The following is a 21,408-nucleotide window of genomic DNA, read 5'->3' as shown; positions in this document are numbered from 1 at the left end:
TCAGAGGGAAATGGGGTTGGGTGGGTTACTCTTCGGAGGGTCGATGTGGACTTGTTGGGCCATTTGGCTTGTTTCCACACTGTTGCTAATCTAATATAATCTAATATCTTTGTTGAGTTACCCCATAATAAGGGATAGCAATCTGTTAGCCATACTAATTTTGTGACTCACTCACTTGAAACTTTAAATTCTTCTACAGCTACAGTTCGCAATTCTGCTTTGGTTCTCTGCTTTAGCACTCGCTTTTTTTTTAAATCTTCCTGCTAAAGTGAACAACTTAGATGAGGGCAGGCTAGGCAGAATTGAGTGGTGAAGAGAAAGAAAAAGACCTTCAAGGTGATTTAGGCAAGTTGCATGAGTGGACAGATATGAAAAGTGCAGTACAGTGCGGTTGTGTGAAGTCATCCTTTTTTGGTTTTATAAACAATAGGAAGGCAGAGCATTATTTAAATGGTAGGTTGGAAAATATTGATGCACCAACAGACTTGGGTTCCATGTGCACCAATCGCACAGTATGTAGCTGCAGCAAGCAGTTAAGGCATATTGTATCTTGGCCTTCATTGAAAGGGGGTTTGAGTAGAGGAGCAAGAATGTTTTGGAACAGAATCTTAATACTCTTGAAGTATTTTGCACAGTTTTAGTTGTTTTATCTTTCAAAACAAAATGCACTTGCCATACAGAAGTTCAATGAAGTTTCTCCATCCTGATCTCTGTGAAAGCAAGTATGTTGTATATGGAGAGATTGGGTCATTCAAATCTGTATTTGAGAATTTGGAAGAATGAAGGGTTTGGTTTGACAAGTGTATAATTCTGATACTACTGGACAGACTGGATACAGGGTTGTGGCTAGAACAACATTCTCTAATTACAGAATTTCGGACTGAGGGGGGAGGTTTCTTCACTGGTGACCCAGTGGAACTTTTAACATAGTGAAGACCAAATCACTGAATATATTCAAGAAAAAATGTAGATGCATTTTTTTACTGCAGTCTACCCTGTCTGGCTAACCTGGTTCATTTATTTAAAGATTTGGGTAAATATATTTTAGAAATCATCATTAAAGTGTTTTTCTGACTAGAAAAGTTCATAGAATCATCAAACCACAGCAGTGTGGGAGGAAGCCATTTGACCCTCTGAAGACCATCCCTCCCAACCCGCCATCATATCTGTAACGTGTATTATTTTCTATTGCACTTGAGTGTAAAGTAATACTCAACGATAGACTGAATTATTGAGATTCTTGGGATTAAAACTTGTTGAATTTTTGCATCCTTTGTGTTCTGTTCTGTTCCGTCCTTTGACTCATTTTTAAAAGGAGATTGATAGTACATCAAGGCATATTAACTTGTATATGCTGACAGTATGGTTGACATTGAATGCAGATATAAAATTCAGGGGTGTAGACCAGGTCGATAAATTTTCCCCTTGGTGGTAGGATCAGTAACCAGAAAGCAGGACATTGGTAGGGGATGTGAGGAAATTGCTTAAAGTTGCACAACTCTGGCTTGACCTGAGAGCTGTTCATTTACCAAGGTGCTTTCTGTGAATTAATTCCTCAAACTAAAGGAACAACAATGAATGAGGGAAGAGTGCAATTATAGTCTTAGTTTCAGTTTCTAACTGATATCAGGTGCAGCCCTTTTAAATTAGTATTAAGTACATTTCTAAAACCTTTGTAGTGCAGAGAGTCTGGAAGCCATGGTTCAAGTCCCATCTCTCAAGATTTATGTCAAGACTTTTGGACAAGTTTTTTTTTAAAAGTAGTAGTTTAAAAGGGATCCTGACTAAAGAATGAGCATATTGAAGTAGGGCACGAAAAAGTGGATTATGAGCTCACCAGGAAAATGGTGGTTTAAAGTTAGTTACAAAGCTAACAGAAATGGAGTGATGGTCTGCCCAGAATCATGTTGGGATCAGTATCTATTGTTTAAATGATCTGGCTTGAAATTGGGGCATAATCTCAAAATTTGGACAACATCAAATTGTTTTGATTTTCTATATTTTATTGTAGAAATCTTTTATTAAGACATTACTCAGGGAAAGTTACCTGTAATTGCAATGGGATCTTGATCAGATGAGCCTTTGGACTGAGGGGTAGTAGATGGAGTTTAATTTAGATAAATGCGAGGTGATGCATTTTGGTAAAGCAAATCTTAGCAGAACCTGTACACTTAGTGGTAAGGTCCTACGGAGTGTTGGAGTGCAGGTTCATAGCTCCTTTTGAAAGTAGAGTCACAGGTAGATAGGATAATGAAGAAGGCATTTGGTATGCTTTGCTTCATCAGTCAGTATTGAATACAGGAGCTAGGAGGTAATGTTGTGACTGTACAGGACATTGGTTAGGCCACTTTTGGAATATTGCATGCAATTCTGGTCTCCTTCCTATTGGAAGGAGTTGTGAAACCTGAAGGGTTCAGAAAAGATTTTACAAGGATGTTGCCAGGCTTGGAGGATTTGAGCTATAGGGAGAGTTTTGAATAAGCTGGGCTGTTTTCCCTGGAGCATCAGAGGCTGAGGGGTGACCTTTACAGAGGTTTATAAAATCATGAGGGGCATGGATAGGGTAAATAGACAGGGTTTTTTTCCCTGGGGGTGGAGGAGTCCAGAATTGGGGGCATAGGTGTAGGGTGAGAGGGGAAAGATATAGAAGAGACCTAAGGGGGTGGGGGGCAGCCTTTTTACGCAGAGGGTGGTGCGTGTGTGGAATGGGTTTCCAGAGGAAATGGTGGAGGCTGGTACAATTGCTACATTTTTTAAAAGGCACCTGAACGGGTATATGAATAGGAAGGGTTTGGCGGCATGTGGGCTGGGTGCTGGTAAGTGGGACGAGATTGATTTGGGATATCTGGTCAGCATGGACGAGTTGGACCAAAGGGTCTGATTCCATGCTGTACATCTGACTCTATGACCCTATAATTTGCTTGCTGGGTGTGTAATTGACAAATTAACCACTAACAGTAAATGTGGTAGAAATAACGATGGTGCCACAGACTACCTGGAAGCTAGTGATGAAATGGCATAGAGGAGAGTTATGTAGGAGTTGTTAGCTCCAGTCTCTGAAGGGGATAATGCTGCTTAAAATGGTTTTTAAAAAATGAATTAAGTTTAGAGGTTGTGTGCTAGCAAACGTTGCTCAGGAAGGTTGCTCCATGTGGACGACTGAGCAGGATGATGGGTAGTGCTGCAATAGTCAGAGTCGTAGAGATATACAACACAGAAACCAACCCTTCGGTCCAACTTGTCCATGCCAACCAGATAACCCCACCCAATCTAGTCTGTCTTGCTAGCACCCGGTCCATATCCCTCCAATCCCTTTCTGCTCATGTACAAATCCAGATGCCTTTAAAATGTTGTAATTGTATGAGCCTCCACCACTTCCTCTGCCAGCCCATTCCACTCACTCACTACCCTCTATGCTAACATGTTGCTCCTTAGAACTTTTATTTCTTTCCCCTCTCACCTTAAACCTATGCCCTCTAGTTCTGGACTCCCCCACTCCTTGTCTATTTATCCTATCCATGCCACTCATGATTTTGTAAACCTCTACAACGTCACCCCTCAGTCTCTGACACTCCAGGGAAAAGAGCCCTGGCCTATTCAGCCTCTCTCTATAGCTCAAATCTTCCAATCTTGGCAACATTTTTGTAAATCTTTTCTGAACACTTTCAAGTTTCACAACATCCTTCCAATAGGAAGGAGACCAGAATTGCACGCAAAATTCCAACCAATGTCCTGTACAGCCGCAACATGACCTTCCAACTCCTATACTCAATACTCTGACCAATAAAGGAAAACATACCAAATGCCATTTTCACTATCCTATCTTCTTGTGACTCCACTTCCAAGGAGCTATGAACCTGCACTCCAAGGTCTTTGTTCAGCAACGCTCCCTAGGATCTTTCCATTGAATGTATAGGTCCTGCTAAGATTTCCCAAAATGTAACACCTCCCATTTATCTAAATTAAACTCCATCTGCCGCTCAGTCCATTGGCCCATTTGACCAAGATCCTGCTGTAATCAGAGGTAACCTTCTTTGCTGTCCAGTGCACTTCCAATTTTAGTCTCATCTGCAAACTTAGTAACTATACCTCTTTTATGCTGACATCCAAATTATTTATATAAATGATGAAAAGCAGTGGACCAGACACCAATCCTTGTGGCATTCCACTGGTCACAGGCCTCCAGTCTGAAAAATAACCCTCCACCACTGTCTTCTACCTTTTTTGAGCCAGTTTTTTTCTAAATGGCTAGTTCTCAGCCTGCTCCTGCCCCACCGAACTCATCTCCCAATACCTCGACACGGTCCTGTCCCCTTTAGTCCAAGAACTCACCACCTACGTTCGGGACACCACCCACGCCCTCCACCTCCTCCAGGATTTTCGCTTCCCCGGTCCCCAACGCCTTATTTTCACTATGGACATCCAGTCCCTGTACGCCTCCATCCCCCATCACGAAGGACTCAAAGCCCTCCGCTTCTTCCTTTCCCGCCGCACCAACCAGTACCCTTCCACTGACACCCTCCTTCGACTGACTGAACTGGTCCTCACCCTGAATAACTTCTCTTTTCAATCCTCCCACTTCCTCCAAACTAAAGGAGTTGCAATGGGCACCCGCATGGGCCCCAGCTATGCCTGCCTCTTCGTAGGATATGTGGAACAGTCCATCTTCCGCAACTACACTGGCACCACCCCCCACCTTTTCCTCCGCTCCATCGATGACTGTATCGGCGCTGCCTCGTGCTCCCACGAGGAGGTTGAACAGTTCATCAACTTTACTAACACCTTCCATCCCGACCTTAAATTCACCTGGACTGTCTCAGACTCCTCCCTCCCCTTCCTAGACCTTTCCATCTCTATCTCGGGCGACCGACTCAACACAGACATCTACTATAAACCGACTGACTCCCACAGCTACCTGGACTACACCTCCTCCCACCCTGCCCCCTGCAAAAACTCCATCCCATATTCCCAATTCCATCGTCTCCGTCGCATCTGCTCCCAGGAGGACCAGTTCCAACACCGCACAGCCCAGATGGCCTCCTCCTTCAAGGACCGCAGATTCCCCCCAGACGTGATCGACGATGCCCTCCACCGCATCTCCTCCACTTCCCGCTCCTCCGCCCTTGAGCCCCGCTCCTCCAACCGCCACCAAGACAGAACCCCACTGGTTCTCACCTACCACCCCACCAACCTCCGCATACAACGTATCATCCGCCGTCATTTCCGCCACCTCCAAACGGACCCCACCACCAGGGATGTATTTCCCTCCCCTCCCCTGTCAGCGTTCCGCAAGGACCACTCCCTTCGTGACTCCCTCGTCAGATCCACACCCCCCATCAACCCAACCTCCACCCCCGGCACTTCCCCCTGCGACCGCAGGAAATGTAAAACTTGCGCCCACACCTCCACACTCACTTCCCTCCAAGGCCCCAAGGGATCCTTCCATATCCGCCACAAGTTCACCTGTACCTCCACACACACCATCTATTGCATCCGCTGCACCCGATGTGGCCTCCTCTATATTGGGGAGACAGGCCGCTTACTTGCGGAACGCTTCAGAGAACACCTCTGGGCCGCCCGGACCAACCAACCCAACCACCCCGTGGCTCAACACTTTAACTCTCCCTCCCACTCCACCGAGGACATGCAGGTCCTTGGACTCCTCCACCGGCAGAACATAACAACACGACGGCAGGAGGAGGAGCGCCTCATCTTCTGTCTGGGAACCCTCCAACCACAAGGTATGAATTCAGATTTCTCCAGTTTCCTCATTTTCCCCTCCCCCCACCTTGTCTCAGTCGGTTCCCTCAACTCAGCACCGCCCTCCTAACCTGCAATCTCCTTCCTGACCTCTCCGCCCCCACCCCACTCCGGCCTATCACCCTCACCTTGACCTCCTTCCACCTATCCCACCTCCATCGCCCCTCCCCCAAGTCCCTCCTCCCTACCTTTTATCTTAGCCTGCTTGGCTACTCTCTCTCTCTCATTCCTGATGAAGGGCTTATGATCGAAACGTCGAATTCCCTATTCCTGAGATGCTGCCTGGCCTGCTGTGCTTTGACCAGCAACACATTTTCAGCCTAGTTCTCCCTGTATTCCATGTAATCTAACCTTGCTAACCAGTCTTCCATGGGTTACACGTTACTGAAGTTCATATAGATCATGTCTACTGTTCTGTCCTCATCAATCCTCTTTGTTCAAAAAAAACTCAAATCAAGTTTGAGAGACATGGTTTTCATTGTAATGAAAATATGGCATGACTGGTTTCATTTCATTTGTGGATTTTTGTTACCTAATAAATATGTAGAGAAGTATTGTTTTGAGTAGAGAAGCCAAAAGCCGGTGGTGAGTGAAGGATTCCAGTTACATTATGTCCTGTTTAATGAATTCACTCGAGGGTTGACAAGTGAAAATGAAGTAATAGATGGTAATTGAATAAATTTCTGAGTCACAGTGCATCATGGATGCCAGTTTTGAGTATATTTTAAGATGATCTCCATTTTAAGAGAATATTAATTAAATGACCCCATTATTTTATTTAGTAGAAGAGAACTTCATGTAAAATTACTCTTCAAGAATTGTTCTATGAACGAAAATAGATTCTCCACAGCTGAGATTTCTCCCCCTCAATTAGATTGTGATCTATACATCTACTCCATTTACCTAACTTTGATCCATATTCCTTAATCTAATAAAGGGGATAAATTACACCCTTATCTAATAAAAAGTGCTCAATCTCATTTTAAAAATTCAATCAACTACATATTAGTTTCTACAATTATCTTTGTTCTCGATTTTAAGCATCAGTTTTGGATTTGCATTGATTTTTCTGAAGGGTTGTGATGATTCCCATTACAATTAACAGAATAAGTAAATTATATGTTGATTTAGAGATTTCATATTTGTGGTAAACGTTTTGGATAGTGAGATTGAGTAATCAACCCACATGAGCTTTGTCTTTGAAGTTTGACTTGTCTTTAAAAAATAATCTTGGACAAGGGCATTAGGTTGTATAACATTTTTTCAAGAAAATCATTTGAGGCCAGCAGTACATTAGAGTACAAAAGAGAACCAGATGCATTTCTAGGGGAAAGTCAAATTGAGGCTTAATGAAAAGTATATATATTCAAGAATAAAACTTAAGGGTCAATGGCAAACCAGGTTACCTCTGAGTACAATGGGACCTTAATCAAATGGGCCGAGGATTGGCAGATGCAGTTTAATTTAGATAATTATGAGGTGTTACATTTTGGTAGGGCAATTCAGGACAGGACTTGTACACTTAATGATAAGATCCTGGGGAGTGGTGTTGAACAAAGAAACCTTAGGGTGCAGGTTCATAATTCCTTGAAAGTGGTGGTAGACAGGATTGTGAAGAGGCCACATGGTATGCTTGCCTTCACTGGTCAGTGTATGGAGTATCGAAGTTGGGAGGTCATGTAGCTGTACAGGACATCGGTTAGGCCACTTTTGGAATACTGTGCAATTTTGATGTCCCTACTATAAGGGCGATGTTGTGAATCTTAAGTGTTCAGAAAAGATTTACGAGGTGTTGGCAGGATTGGAGGGTTTGTGCTATAGGCAGAGGCTGAATATGCTGGGCTATTTTCCCTGGTGCGTCAGAGGTTGAGGGGTGGCCTTTTGGAAGTTTTTTATAAAATCATGAAGGGTCTGGATAGGGTGAATAGCCAGGTCTCTTTCCCCCAGGGTAGAGTAATCCACAACCTAGAAGTTATAGGTTTAAGCTGAGTGAGGAAAGATTTAACAGGGATCTGAGGGACAACTTTTTTTCACGCAGAGGGTGGTGCATGTATGGAACAAGCTGCCAGAAGAGGTGCAGGAGGCTGATACACATCCAGATGCCTTTTAAGTGTTAAATGTATATGAATAGGAAAAATTTAGGGGGATAGTGGCCAAATGCTGGCAATTGGGACTAGATTAGTTTGGGATACCTGATCAGTGTCGATGAATTGAATGAAGGGTCTGTTTCTGTTTTTGGTCATCTGTGACTCCATTTCTGTTTGAAACGGATCTGTACGTTACATGTTTGTATTGACCTACAGTTACTACTATAATGACATGAATGTGCTAATTTTTAAATAACTTTAATTGAGTAAAGATTGTAAGCATCTGGACTGTATAAGCAAATTTGAGGTGCCTTTTTTGCCTTCCATTTTTCAGGTACTCCTGCAGGAATGATGTCTAGTCCATACAGTGGAGGCTCTGGGTTCCCAACCTCATTAAGCTTTGCACAGACTGCAGGTTAGAATTGTGTTAATAATTTTGCCAAGTAAATTGGACCTGCATTTCACCCAAAGTATTAAACCAAATTCTTGGACAGCACCGTTTGAAATCCATCCAAAATACTACTCTAGATATAAGTAGCAGATGAATGGGAGCAGTACTACCTGCAAATTCTCTCCAAGCCACTCACCATCCTGACTTGGAAATGTAACTCTGTTCCATCAGTGTTGCTGGGTGAAGATCCTGATGCACACTCCCTAACACCAACTTCCTTCAGCGCATTGACTGTAGTAGTTCAAGAAAGCAGCTCACTACCACCTTCTCAATGGCAAGTATGGGTGGATAATAAATGCTGGCCCAATCAGTGACACCTTCCCTTTTCATGAATTAATAAAACAAAATTTAAAAATCTTGTTTTTGCAGTATAGCCTATAGGTAAGGTTGATGTAACACTGTTTAGTCCACAGAAAATTAACCCTTTTTCCAGTTTACTTGGGTATTTCATCATGTAATTTTGGATTTGTGGGATTGGAATTTCAGACGTTTGTACTGAACAGTATTTAGGATTGCAAAATATCATAGTATAAATCTGTGGATAAGATGGCATCCAGCTTCCTGAATGGGTTAATCATGCCGAAACAGTTATCAAGTTGTTGAAATCTATTGATAAATTTCTAAATCCAGCACTGCTAAAATTCTGCATACGTATTTTTAAATTCCAGTTGTTTATACAGGTCACTTATCGAAGGAAGTTTGTATTACTGACATTTTATCTCATTAATTGTTAGGAACTAAACTTTTGTGTGAGGTGTTGAGTAGTGGAGAAAGGATGCTGGATGATCATACTGTCTTTGCAGGGATTAACTTGTGATTTTGAGGAAATTTGCGAGTAGTCCTATTGTCACCACTCCAATTTAACTTTTTTGTTAATTGTTCACTTTTGTTGCCATCAATTTCTCTGAACCCATCATGACTAGGAACAGAAGCTCATTTATGAACTGAAGTTTCACAATTACCACTTAATCTCTTCTGTATGGTCTTAAGTACTGAAGATCATGAATGAATAAACATGGATGGTCTTATTTGCTTCTAAGAACTTTAGTGACCAGCCTCACCCAGCCCAGTCCACACTCTTCATTATACAATTGCCACTTGCAGTAGAAATTCTACCAAGGTTTGTGCAAAGATTTGTAGCTCGGGTGCTCGTTGTTGTGGTTCTATTCGCCGAGCTGGAAGTTTTTGTTGCAAACGTTTCGTCCCCTGGCTAGGCGACATCATCAGTGCTCTGGAGCCTCCTGCGAAGCGCTTCTTTGATGTTTCTTCCGGTATTTATAGTGGTCTGTCCTTGCCGCTTCCGGGTGTCAGTTTCAGCTGTCCGCTGTATTGGTTGGTATATTGGGTCCAGGTCGATGTGTTTGTTGATGGAGTTTGTGGATGAATGCCATGCCTCTAGGAATTCCCTGGCTGTTCTCTGTCTGGCTTGCCCTATGATAGTAGTGTTTTCCCAGTCGAATTCATGTTGCTTGTTGTCTGTGTGTGTGGCTACTCGGGATAGCTGGTCGTGTCGTTTCGTGGCTAGTTGATGTTCATGTATGCGGATTGTTAGCTGTCTTCCTGTTTGTCCAATATAGTGTTTTGTGCAGTCCTTGCATGGTATTTTGTAAACTACATTAGTTTTGCTCATGTTGGGTATCGGGAACATCAACTAGCCACGAAATGACACGACCAGCTATCCCTAGTAGCCACACACGCAGACAACAAGCAACATGAATTCGACTGGGAAAACACTACTATCATAGGGCAAGCCAGACAGAGAACAGCCAGGGAATTCCTAGAGGCATGGCATTCATCCACAAACTCGTCAACAAACACATCGACCTGGACCCAATATACCAACCACTACAGCGGACAGCTGAAACTGACACCCGGAAGCGGCAAGGACAGACCACTATAAATACCGGAAGAAACATCAAAGAAGCGCTTCGCAGGAGGCTCCAGAACACTGATGTCGCCTAGCCAGGGGACGAAACGTTTGCAACAAAAACTTCCAGCTCGGCGAACAGAACCACAACAAATTCTACCAAGTTTCAGTAACCTACCTTTGGGGCCACTGATGCCAACTCCAGCAATCCAGTAGCTATTTCATGTGAATCAGAAAATGGCCCTACAATTCTGTTGTTAGCTCAGTAAACTCATCTTCAGTCTCCTAGTCAAGACAGAACCGCTATATTGTATGGGACGTTTACTTCCAGGTAACTAGTATTAATTTTATTTTGATGATGTATTTGATCTTCTCTTGTAGCTGTTCCAGGTTCCCTGAGCCCGTTGGCTATGCCTGGGCGTGTAGCAATGTCTGGAGTTGCTTCTGCCAACCACAGTGTTCTTCTGGTTAGCAATCTGAATGACGAGGTAATAATTTATTTCTTTCAACAATTTTTTGCTTCATACTTATGTTCAGAGTATGTTGATTTCATTAAATTGTTCTAACATTTGTTTGTCTTCCTTATCCAGTGTCTTGTTATACTGTATATGTGTATATTTCATGATCTACCAGCTAAGAAACAAAATTTATATGATCAAATAAATAACTGGCATTCATGAATGTTATTAACAATAGCAAGTGCGGGTGGAAAATAGTGGCAATATGGTGGGGGCTTTAGGTCCAGTTGTCTACATGATATTAATAAAGTCTGTCCGTTCAGATTGCTATTTTGGAAATAATCTTAATTATGAAAGGAATGCCTCAAATGTAGTCTCAATTTTCATACCTGACTTTTCTTTCATAACCTGTAATTTTGTACCTAGATGATTGGTAGAGTACTTTTCAAAATTCATGCAATTGATGAGTTATTAAGTAGCTCACTTTGTCATTAAGTGGAGAGTGAATTGTTTTCTGATTCATTGTCTTTTTAGTGCTAGTTTCAATGTTAATCTTGAAAAAGCTGAGGGCATTGACTAAGAAAAGTCACTGGCTTAAAAAAAATCCCAGCTTTATACTGCAAGCATATCCAAGAACCAGCTATATCTCAAGCTGTCCCGAAACAACAGCTACGATAAAAGCATCTATCAGCACTCCGGAAAATTGCCCAATTATGTCCTGTCTGCAAAAAAAAGGATCAATCTAATTTGCTCAGCTGCCATCCCATCATTGTTCTCCATCACCAAAGTAACAGTTATCTTTGACTGTGTATAATGTCAAATGTACTTAACAGTAGTCTGCACATGTGACACACACCAGGTTCTACCTTGGCTGCCGTCCTAATTTATGGCCTTGATCCAAACGTAGACAAAGAGCTAAATTCCAGGGATGAGGTGACTGACCATGAAGTCGAGCGTGTGGTGCTGGCAAAGCAGAGCAGGTCAGGCAGTATCTGGAGCAGGAAAATCAGCTTTAAGAGCATAAGCCCTTCATCAAGAATCTCATTGAAATCAAGCCAGCTTATTGACCAAGCGAGATGAAATGGAACCAAAGCAGAATTGAAGTCAGTGGAAAGTAAAATTCTCCACAGGTTGCAGTCTAACCTAGCACAGGAAGATGGCTGTGGTTGATGGAGGCCAATCATATCAACCTGAGGATTATTTCTAAAGTATTTCTCAGGAAGGTGTCTTGGGCTCAACCGTTATCAGTTGCTCAGTCAGTGAGATTCCCCCCAACTTAAATTCAGGAGTGGAGATGCTAGTATTTGCAGTGTTCAGTACCACTTCCAAATCCTCAAATACTGATATAATTTGTGCTTGTATGCATTAAAACCTGGACACAATTGAAGTGTAGGCTCAAAACTGACGTGACTGTCATGCAACACTATTCCTAGGCAATGACTATGAACAAGCAAAAAAATTCTAGTCATCTGCCTTTTGACATTCAACAATATGACCATTGCTGAGTCCCCACCGTTGAATCCTCATGTTACCATTGATCAGGAACTGATATGGATCTGCCATAAAAATATTGAAGTACAAGTTCTGTAGTATGCAAGTTATCTGACTTCCCAAGGATTGTCTTCCTCCAACAAGCCACAAGTCAGGAAAATGATAAAGTGCTTCGCCTGGCCTGGGTGAATGCACCTCAACACTCGGTCCGACACACACTGTCACAGACAAAGCAGCCCACTTGATCTATATCCTATTGACTTAAATATTCACTCCATGCAATGTAGAAATGTATTCCATTTACAAAATGCCTAATAGTAATTCGCCAAGCTTCCTTTTACACATCTATCAAATCTGCATTCCCCACCTTTTCTTGAAGTATGAGGGCAGTAGATGCATGGGAATACTGCCATTCAGATGTCCGTTATCCTCCCATTTCAACTTGGAACTGTATGTGCTTTCTTAATTGCATTGCTCTGGATTCAAGTAGCATTTATTGCACCTACATTAGGTGCACTGCAGAGGTTGAAAAAGATGGCTTCACCTGCTCAAGGGAAGTTAATTAATGCTGGTCTAGCCAGTGTTGTGCACAACCCAAAAGCAAAGACGACATTTCATTTAAACATAAATAAGATGTGGTGAACTTTTGAATTTTAATAAGGAGGCACCTCTGGCTAGGAAAATCGAGAATCTAAGTGGTACAAAAGCTTCCTGGGGGTATAGGTTTGTAATTTTGTTTGAAAAAAAGTCAGAAGAACTGCAAGCAAACCACTTGGATTGGTTTAGGAGAGCAAAAGTCAACAGAAGAGACATTGGACTACTGTAGAATATTGTATAGTTATCTGATATGTACCAGAGCTAGGTTGTCAGTAAACTGAAAATGCTAAATGGTAAAGAGACTTAAATTGCATAAATATATGCTAGTGCGTTTTTGAGAAGATTTGTAGATCAGTTTGAGGTTCTGGATGTAGGTTTGATCACCGAGCTGGAAGGTTTTGTCACCATATTAGGTAGCATCTTCAGTGAGCCTCTGAACAAAGCACTGGCGCTGTAGCATGCTTTCTATTTATATGCTTGGATTTCCTTGGTTTGATGATGTAATTTCCTATGGTGATGTCATTTTTTCTTTTTCAACAAACTGTATCAACAAACACATTTGACTTGGATCCCAATTACCATCCCCTGAGAGGGTGGTCCTATTAAAACAGATGGACCATGAAGGACAAACAGTGACACTCCCTCTCTCACTTCCACTAAATCATGTTATCAGGTTATCCAACAGCACTTCGCTATCTGCTTTTTTTATCAATGTCTTTATGATGTTATCCAACAGCGCTTTTTGGGTGCCTGTTAACATTGTAAAGTCTTCTGGTTACTGAAGAGAGCATTTGGTATCTCAGTGGTGGGGGGAGGTGCAGGTTTGAAGGTGTTGGTTGATCAACCACTGAGGTTTAAGTGATTACACACTGTAAATATTGCTGTATTTGGAATATAGCTCTGCCCATATTGCAAATATATCAGTACTTAAGAGCACTCAAGTTTGCAAGGACGATATTTAAGAGGATGCCACGAGCAAACAGGACTGAACAATCGCGACCTCTTTGTTATGGGAGAGGTGACTTTATTGGTGTTTATAAATTGGTTCATGATGATTGCAATGAAGAAATGCCTAAACATGTATCATGAGGGGTATATAAAATTCCTAAGCCATCCTATGAAGAAAATCAAGGAATTTCTTTACTTGGAGAAAATGTGGAACTCCTTACCATCTGCAGTAGTTGAAGTATTGCTATTTGTAATATCTATTTAAATGCATGTGAGTAGAAGATGGTGAATGGAATAGAATATGTTGATGGTGTAAGATGGAAATTTGAGAGGAGGTTTGTGTTGTATATGTCAGTTTTGCCAAATAACCACCTCTTTCACTGCACAAGTCCATGCAATTGTGTAGTCTTACTGCTTAGTTGTCATGCTTACATATGTTGTTTGCTGTGAAATCTTGCTTTCTGTAAACTTTGCTTTGTTGCCTTTCTTAAAGGTCTTTTCCAAAGAATTTGAGACATTTTCCACCCCACCCCCCCTTCTTCCTTGATAGCCTTCATTTTGTTATTATCTAAACAACATGTTCTTTCACTGTGCAGATCTCTGTATTGTGTAATACGCTGGTTCTTGGGCTTTTGTCCTCAAATGATCTATTTGTACCTCTATTTTCATTTTGGCTTTAGCAAAAGCTGGTATGAAATGTGGCTTTTTTTCTGAACACTTCACAGGAGAAGTTGCCCAAGGTTCTGTTCACACTTTATAAAATTCAAATTAACTTCTGTACAGTTTTAAATGGTAGAAAGCTTTTTGGTAACATTTTAATAACTTCCTTCATACTGTACTTCTGCATGCTAAGTGTAATGTTTGAATTAAACAACCTCTACGATATTTATTTGCCTGCATTTCATACCTCACCATGACACTGCAGTTAACTTCCGAGTTCAAGGCTTTTTTGTGCATGTTTTGATTTTTTTTTTGTTTTCATGTAATATGAAGTATTGTAATTCTTTGATTATAAATGTATTTTGCCCATGGTTTTTTTTGTCTTGGGTGACTGCATTCAACTCTATTTTCTTGTAAAGTACATGAACCAGCCATTTTCTGACCAAATTCCTTGCATTTCCTGTGTACTGACCTATATATTTATTTTTGTTTTGTTTCCCTCTCCTTGTTTTCTTCTGCATTGCTCCACCCCAACCCATCCCATCCCTCTTTCTGACCCTGTGTGTTTATTTCACATTTCCCAACCCTCCCAATACCAATCCTCTTTTCTGCCCTATCCCTACCTTTTTCCTTGTGTTCATGCTTATGTGCTTGAACAAAATGTTCCTCGGACCAACTTGCCCCAATTAACTGCCTTGAACCATGATCCATGACCACCTCACCATTCTGCGGGAACCACCCTTCGTTATGGATGATCTGTTCATCTCCGCTCTTCCTCGATTCTTCTCTCTTCCTGTCTTACGCTGCTTGCTCTTCTCTCCTTCTAAAGATGGTTACGCCCCAAAGTCTGTTTACCCTCTTCGGTATGTTATCGTTAGCACTATACTTTTTATTATTGATTTAAAAATTTTCACCTTTTTAATTCTTATTTATAGCTAGCAGTTCGGCTTATAGATAAGTAGATAATCTTCTGCTCTCTTTCTTTTGCTGTAATTCTCTCCATAGATGCTATTTTATTTATGGTAATGCATGTTTTAAAATTATTTTGCATGTTCTTTAGAATCACTTCACATTAGCTTTGAGGGATTTTACCAGGACTTTTCTCTTCAGATAATCACTATGCTAAATTTTGATTTGATGTACTCATTTTGGATGTCAAAACTTTGTTCACATTGTCTGATCTGAATGTTCCATTGCTCTGTCAATTTGTTTTGTTAGTTGTCAATTTGGTTATGTGCATAACTTTTTATTTTTCTTAACTCTTTCACTTTGCAAAAGGTGTTTATGGTGATGTGCAGCGTGTGAAGATTTTATACAATAAAAAAGATAGTGCTCTTGTACAAATGACTGATGTGAACCAGGCACAATTGGGTAAGATTCTGTATGCATTTGAACACAATTTTCCTTGCCTTTGATTAGAAAATGCACTTTATAAAATTTAAGTCTTTCCTTTTAGCCATGAGCCATTTAAATGGGCAGAAAATGTATGGAAAGATTATCCGTGTCACACTGTCCAAACACCAGACAGTGCAGCTACCTCGAGAAGGTCTGGATGATCAGGGATTGACAAAAGATTTTACCAATTCTCCACTTCATCGTTTCAAAAAACCTGGATCAAAGAATTTTCAGAATATATTCCCTCCCTCTGCTACACTTCATCTTTCAAATATTCCGTAAGTAATCAAAGTGTAATAGTCTGTCTTATCAAGAAATTAACTTGATGGTGATTGTGGAACAAAATTTTTCATCCTCTGATTAATGTTTTCACAGACCTTCAATTACTGAAGATAACCTCAAGATACTTTTTACAAATACTGGTGGCAAAGTCAAGGGCTTTAAATTTTTCCAGTAAGTCACTTTCTGTGAATGTCATTTGAAACTAGCATACTTTCCGAATGTCGCATTGGCTTTACTTCTGTGTTGAACAGCATATTAACTCTCCTCTTCACTGATCTTGTCCAGGTGCTCTAAATCCCACCCCCACCCCCTCCAAAATAGGATGGTCTGAAGAGACACAACATTTTTCTTGAAGCTGAATTGTTTCCATCAACCACCACCCTTCTCTGGGTAGCTGAAGTTGCTCCCTCATCGGACAGTTTCTCCTTTCATTCATTTCACTTCCTCCAATTCCCCCACCCCAGCCTGTTTTGTATCCTTTTGCTTTTTTTAAAAACCGTTTTCAGCCGTTAGCGTACGTGTAGGTGCATTTTCATATTTGTTTCTTTTCCTGCCCTATCTCCAAACACCTTTTAGCTCTGTAGTGTTAGGAGGAATGGCAGCAGATTTACTATCTTGCAACCAATCACAGAACTACCTTTATCCTTGTCCCACACATCCCCTACATAATATCTTTTACATCCCAACGTTTTTTACTCTGCAAGGTCATTAAGCTGAAACTCCAACTCTCCCTCTCTGCAGGTGCTGATTATGGCCATTGCTTTTTGCTTTTCAGATTCTCAATTTGCATTTAATGATTGTGGGAATAGATTCAGAATTTGAAATTGTACAAACTTTTCAAACATCTTTTGTAGTTGTACCAGGAAACAAATTAACATTTCTTGCAACCAACATAGTGAAATTGCTACCTTGTCTAGGCAGCATGTCTGTGCACAAATCTCAGAAGTGAGGTTTGTTTTCAAAATCACGAATGATAACTGAGAATTTTGGGTACTTTATGATAAAACCCCATTTCTATTTATTTAGAGGTATGGAGATGTACAGCATGGAAACCGGACCCTTCAGTCCAACTTTTTGGGCGGCACGGTGGCACAGTGGTTAGCACTGCTGCCTCACAGCGCCTGAGACCCGGGTTCAATTCCTGACTCAGGCAACAAACTGTGTGGAGTTTGCACGTTCTCCCCGTGTCTGCGTGGGTTTCCTCCCACAGTCCAAAGATGTGCGGGTCAGGTGAATTGGCCTTGCTAAATTGCCCGTAGTGTTAGGTAAGGGGTAAACGTAGGGGTATGGGTGGGTTGCGCTTCGGCGGGTCGGTGTGGACTTCTTGGGCCGAAGGGCCTGTTTCCACGCTGTAAGTAATCTAATCTAATCTAATCTTGTCCATGTCGACCGATGTCCCAACCCAATCTAGTCCCACCTGCCAGCACCTGGCCCATGTCCCTCTAAACGCTTCCTATTCATATACCCATCCAAATGTCTCTTAAATGTTGCAATTGTACCAGCCTCCACCACTTCCACTGGCAGCCCATTCCACAAACGCACCACCCCCTACATGAAAACGTGGCCCCTTAGGTCTCATTTTATTGCAATATCTTTCCCTTCTCACCCTTAACCTATGCCTTCTAGTTCTGGACTCACCCCACCCCAGGGAAAATACCTTATTCATACCCTATTCATGCCCTCATGATTTTATAAACCTTTAAGATCACCCCTCAGCCTCTGTCACTCCAGGGAAAACAACTCTAGCCTATTCAACCTCTCCCTATAGCTCAAATCCTCCAATTCTGGCAACAACTTTGTAAATCTTTTCTGAACCCTTTCAAGTTTCACAACATCCTTCCGATAGTGTGCAATTCTGGTCTCCTTCCTATGTTCCAACAGTAGCCTAACTAATGTCCTGTACAGCTGCAACTTGACCTCCAAACTCCTCTACTCAGTACTCTGACTAATAAAGGAAAGCATACCAAACGTTGCCCTCACTATCCTATCTACCTGCAATTCCACTTGCAAGAAGCTATGAACCTGCACTCCAAAGTCTTTGTTCAGCAACACTCCCTAGGACCTTACCATTAAGTGTATAAATCCTGCTAAGATTTGCTTTCCCAAAATGCAGCACCTCTCATTTATCTGAATTAAACTCCATCTACCACTCCTCAGCCCATTGGCCCATCTGATCAAGATCCTGTTGTAATCGGAGGTAACCACCTTCACTGTCTATTACACCTCCAATTTTGGTGTCGTCTGTAAACTTACTAACTATACCTCTCATGCTCAAATCCAAACCATTTTATATAAATGATGAAAAATAGTGGATCCAGCACCGATCCTTGTGGCACTCCACTGGTCATAGGCCTCCAGTCTTAAAAACAACCCTCCCACCACCGCCCTCTGTCTTCTACCTTTGAGCCAGTTCTGTATCCAAATGGCTAGTTCTCCCTGTATTCTATGAGATCTAACCTTGCTGACCAGTCTCCCATGGGGAACCTTGTTGAATGCCTTACTGAAGTCCGTGTCGATCACATCTACCCCTCTGCCCTCATCAGTCCTCTTTGTTACTTCAAAAAACTCAATCAAGTTTGTGAGACATGATTTCCCCTGCATAAAGCCATGTTGACTATCCCTAATCAGTCTTTGCCTTTCCAAATACATGTACATCCTGTCCCTCAGGATTCCCTCCAACAACTTGCCCACCACAGATGTCAGGCTTGCGGGTCCCTGACTTGTCCTTACCACCTTTCTTAAACAGTGGCACCATGTTATCCAACCTCCAATCTTCCGGCACCTCACTTGTGATCATGGATGATGCAAATATGTCAGCAAGAGGCCCAGCAATCATTTCTCTAGCTTCTTACAGTTCTAGGGCACACCTGATCAGGTCCTGGACATTTATCCACTTTTCTGTGTTTCAAGACTTCCAGCACTTCCTCCTTTTGTAGTATGGACATTTTTCAAAATGTCACCATCTGTTGCCCTGCATTCTATATCTTTCATGTCCTCTTCCACAGTAAACGCCGATGCACAGTACTTGTTTAGTATCTACCCCCATTTCTTGTGGCTCCACAAAAGCCGCCTTACTGATCTTTGAGGGGTCCTATTCTCTCCCTAGTTACCCTTTTGTCCTACTTGTATTTAAAACTTCATAGAGTGTATTGAATAAGAGAAGTGGTGCCACAGTTGTGATGTCATTGGATGGCTAATCCAGAACCTCAGGTTAATGTTCTGGGACCTGGGTTCAAATCCCACAATAATAACTGGTGAAACTTATATTCAGTAAAGTCTGAAATAAAAAGCCAGGACCTTTGTAACCACTAGGGAAGGAAATCAGTTATTCGTGTTTGGCCTACATGTGGCCTCCAGATCACAGCAATCCATCTCTACAATTATGGATGGGCAGTAAATGCTGGCCTAGCCAGCAACGTCCACATCCTGTGACAAATAGCAATCATTTTGTCATGTTTCTTTAAGTGCTAAAAAGTTGACTCGTTGTCACTTTAAAATATATGTATATACATCCTTGTTCTAAAGCAATGACAATCTCCATCAAAAGAGAATGAAAAGGAGCAATTGTAACAATCAAGTAACCTCACCATTATCATCGGCGAATGCCTGTACTGACATTCACTTGTCATAATCACTGATTTTTTTTTTTGTCCACCCCCCCCCCCCCCCCCCACTATCAATATCTTCCAGATTACCATTAACCAGAAACTGAACTAAACCAAGGAGCCCTACAGCAAGTAACTCGCCACCTAACTTCTCGAAGCCCATCCACCAATGCACAAATTGAATCTGTTGCAATACTTCCATCTTGCCTGGATAAGTTCCAACAACTTCTGAGAAACTTGACTATCCAGGGCAAAGCAGCTTGCTTGACTGGCACGCATCCATTCCGTACCCCACTGACATTAAGTAGCAACAGAGTACACTATCTCCTTAGGTACTTTTTCCTCTTGATTTGGAGCTATGAGGTGGTAGTGTAGCTCAGTAGTTAGCACTGCTATCTGTGTCAGGCACCCAGGTTTAATTTCAAACTCTGCCAACTGTGTGGAGTTTACATGTTCTCCCCATGTCTGCGTGGGTTTCTTCCAGGTGCTCCCATAGTTTAAGGATGTGCAAATCAGGTGTGTTTGTCATACTAAGTTACCCATGACGTTCAGGGATGTGCAGGCTAGGGGGATTAGACATGGGAAAACGCATGGTTATAGTGAAAGCGTGGTATGCACTGGGTCTGGGTGAGATGTTCTTTGAAAGGTCTGTCTGGTCTCAGTGGGGTGGCAGGATATGAGGGGCGCGGTTGAAAGATTCAAAGGAGGATAAATCATCTGGACCAATTGTCAGGGAGAGTGCTGGAGGACTGGAAAACAACTAATGTAACGACCCTGGTTAAGAAGGGAGGAAGGCAGAATATGGGTAACAATGGAAATGTTAGTCTGACCTCTTTCATTGGTAAAACTTGAGTTTGTTATTAAGGCTGAGATTGCAGAGTACTTGATGAAAGTGCACGATAAAACCGGGCTGAGTGAGCACTGCTTCATCAAGGGAAGATCTTGCGTCGCAAATCTGTTATGGTTCTTTTAATGTAACAAGCAAGTTAGACAGAGGAGAGCCAGTGCGCATGATCTTTTTGGATCACTTAAGGTAAGTGTTCGGGGCAAGATACTGGCATGGAAAGAGGGTTGGCTGACTGGTTGCAGAAATCTCAATACGCAGGGACTTGGGAGTTCTAGTTCAGATTCTCTTGAGGTTGACATGCAGGTTCAATAGGCAGTTAGGCAATGTTATCATTCATTTTCGAAAAGGCTAGGAAAAAAAACAGTGTACTATTGAGGCTGTACAAACCTCTGGTCAAAAACATGTTTAGAATATTGAGCAGTTTTGGGCCCTGTATCTGAGGAAGAATGTGCCAGTCTTGGTGTGGGTCCTGAAGAGGTTTAGAAAAATCCTGGGACTGAAGAGCTTGTTATAAGAGGAACTGCTGAAGACACTGGGTATATTCTATGGAGTTCAGATAGATGAGTTACCTGATTGAAACTTGGAGAATGCAGAGAGGCTTGGATAGAGTTGACGTGGAGAAAGAAGCCTCCAGAGTGAAAGGACAACCCTATAAAGCTGAAATAGCGTGGTATTTTCTCAACCACTAATTAAGCTTTGGAACTCACTTCTACTGAACATTGTGGAGACCACATTCGAGGATGTTTTAAGACACATTCTTGATTGGTAAGGGGGATTACGGGTTATGAGGATAAGGCGGCAGAATGAGGCTGAGAAATAAGTCAGCCATGATCAAATAGTGGAGTAGATTGAATCGAATGGCCCAATTCTGCATCAGTATCTTACAGGCCATGTGCAGGCAGGTTGGATTATTTTTGGCATTGTGGATGGTGTCAACCCAGAATGCTGAAGACCCTGGCC

At 41.9% G+C, this 21,408-nt stretch overlaps 1 protein-coding gene across 4 annotated transcripts in view; it reads left to right on the top strand.

Moving 5' to 3' along the window:
* Positions 1-21,408, top strand: part of ptbp2a (polypyrimidine tract binding protein 2a) — an 85,233-nt gene that overhangs the window by 62,357 nt on the left and 1,468 nt on the right. For all 4 annotated transcript variants that reach the window (XM_060829946.1, XM_060829943.1, XM_060829942.1 and 1 more), the window contains 6 exons: positions 8,182-8,262; positions 10,547-10,653; positions 15,149-15,182; positions 15,598-15,690; positions 15,776-15,992; positions 16,090-16,167. In XM_060829946.1, the coding sequence (XP_060685929.1) occupies positions 8,182-8,262; positions 10,547-10,653; positions 15,149-15,182; positions 15,598-15,690; positions 15,776-15,992; positions 16,090-16,167 (610 nt within the window). The remainder of the gene's footprint in view (positions 1-8,181; positions 8,263-10,546; positions 10,654-15,148; positions 15,183-15,597; positions 15,691-15,775; positions 15,993-16,089; positions 16,168-21,408) is intronic.

Source organism: Hemiscyllium ocellatum, chromosome 9 (assembly GCF_020745735.1).
Source record: "Hemiscyllium ocellatum isolate sHemOce1 chromosome 9, sHemOce1.pat.X.cur, whole genome shotgun sequence".
Taxonomy (NCBI): Eukaryota; Metazoa; Chordata; class Chondrichthyes; order Orectolobiformes; family Hemiscylliidae; genus Hemiscyllium; species Hemiscyllium ocellatum.
This window is presented reverse-complemented; position numbering and strand designations above follow the sequence as displayed.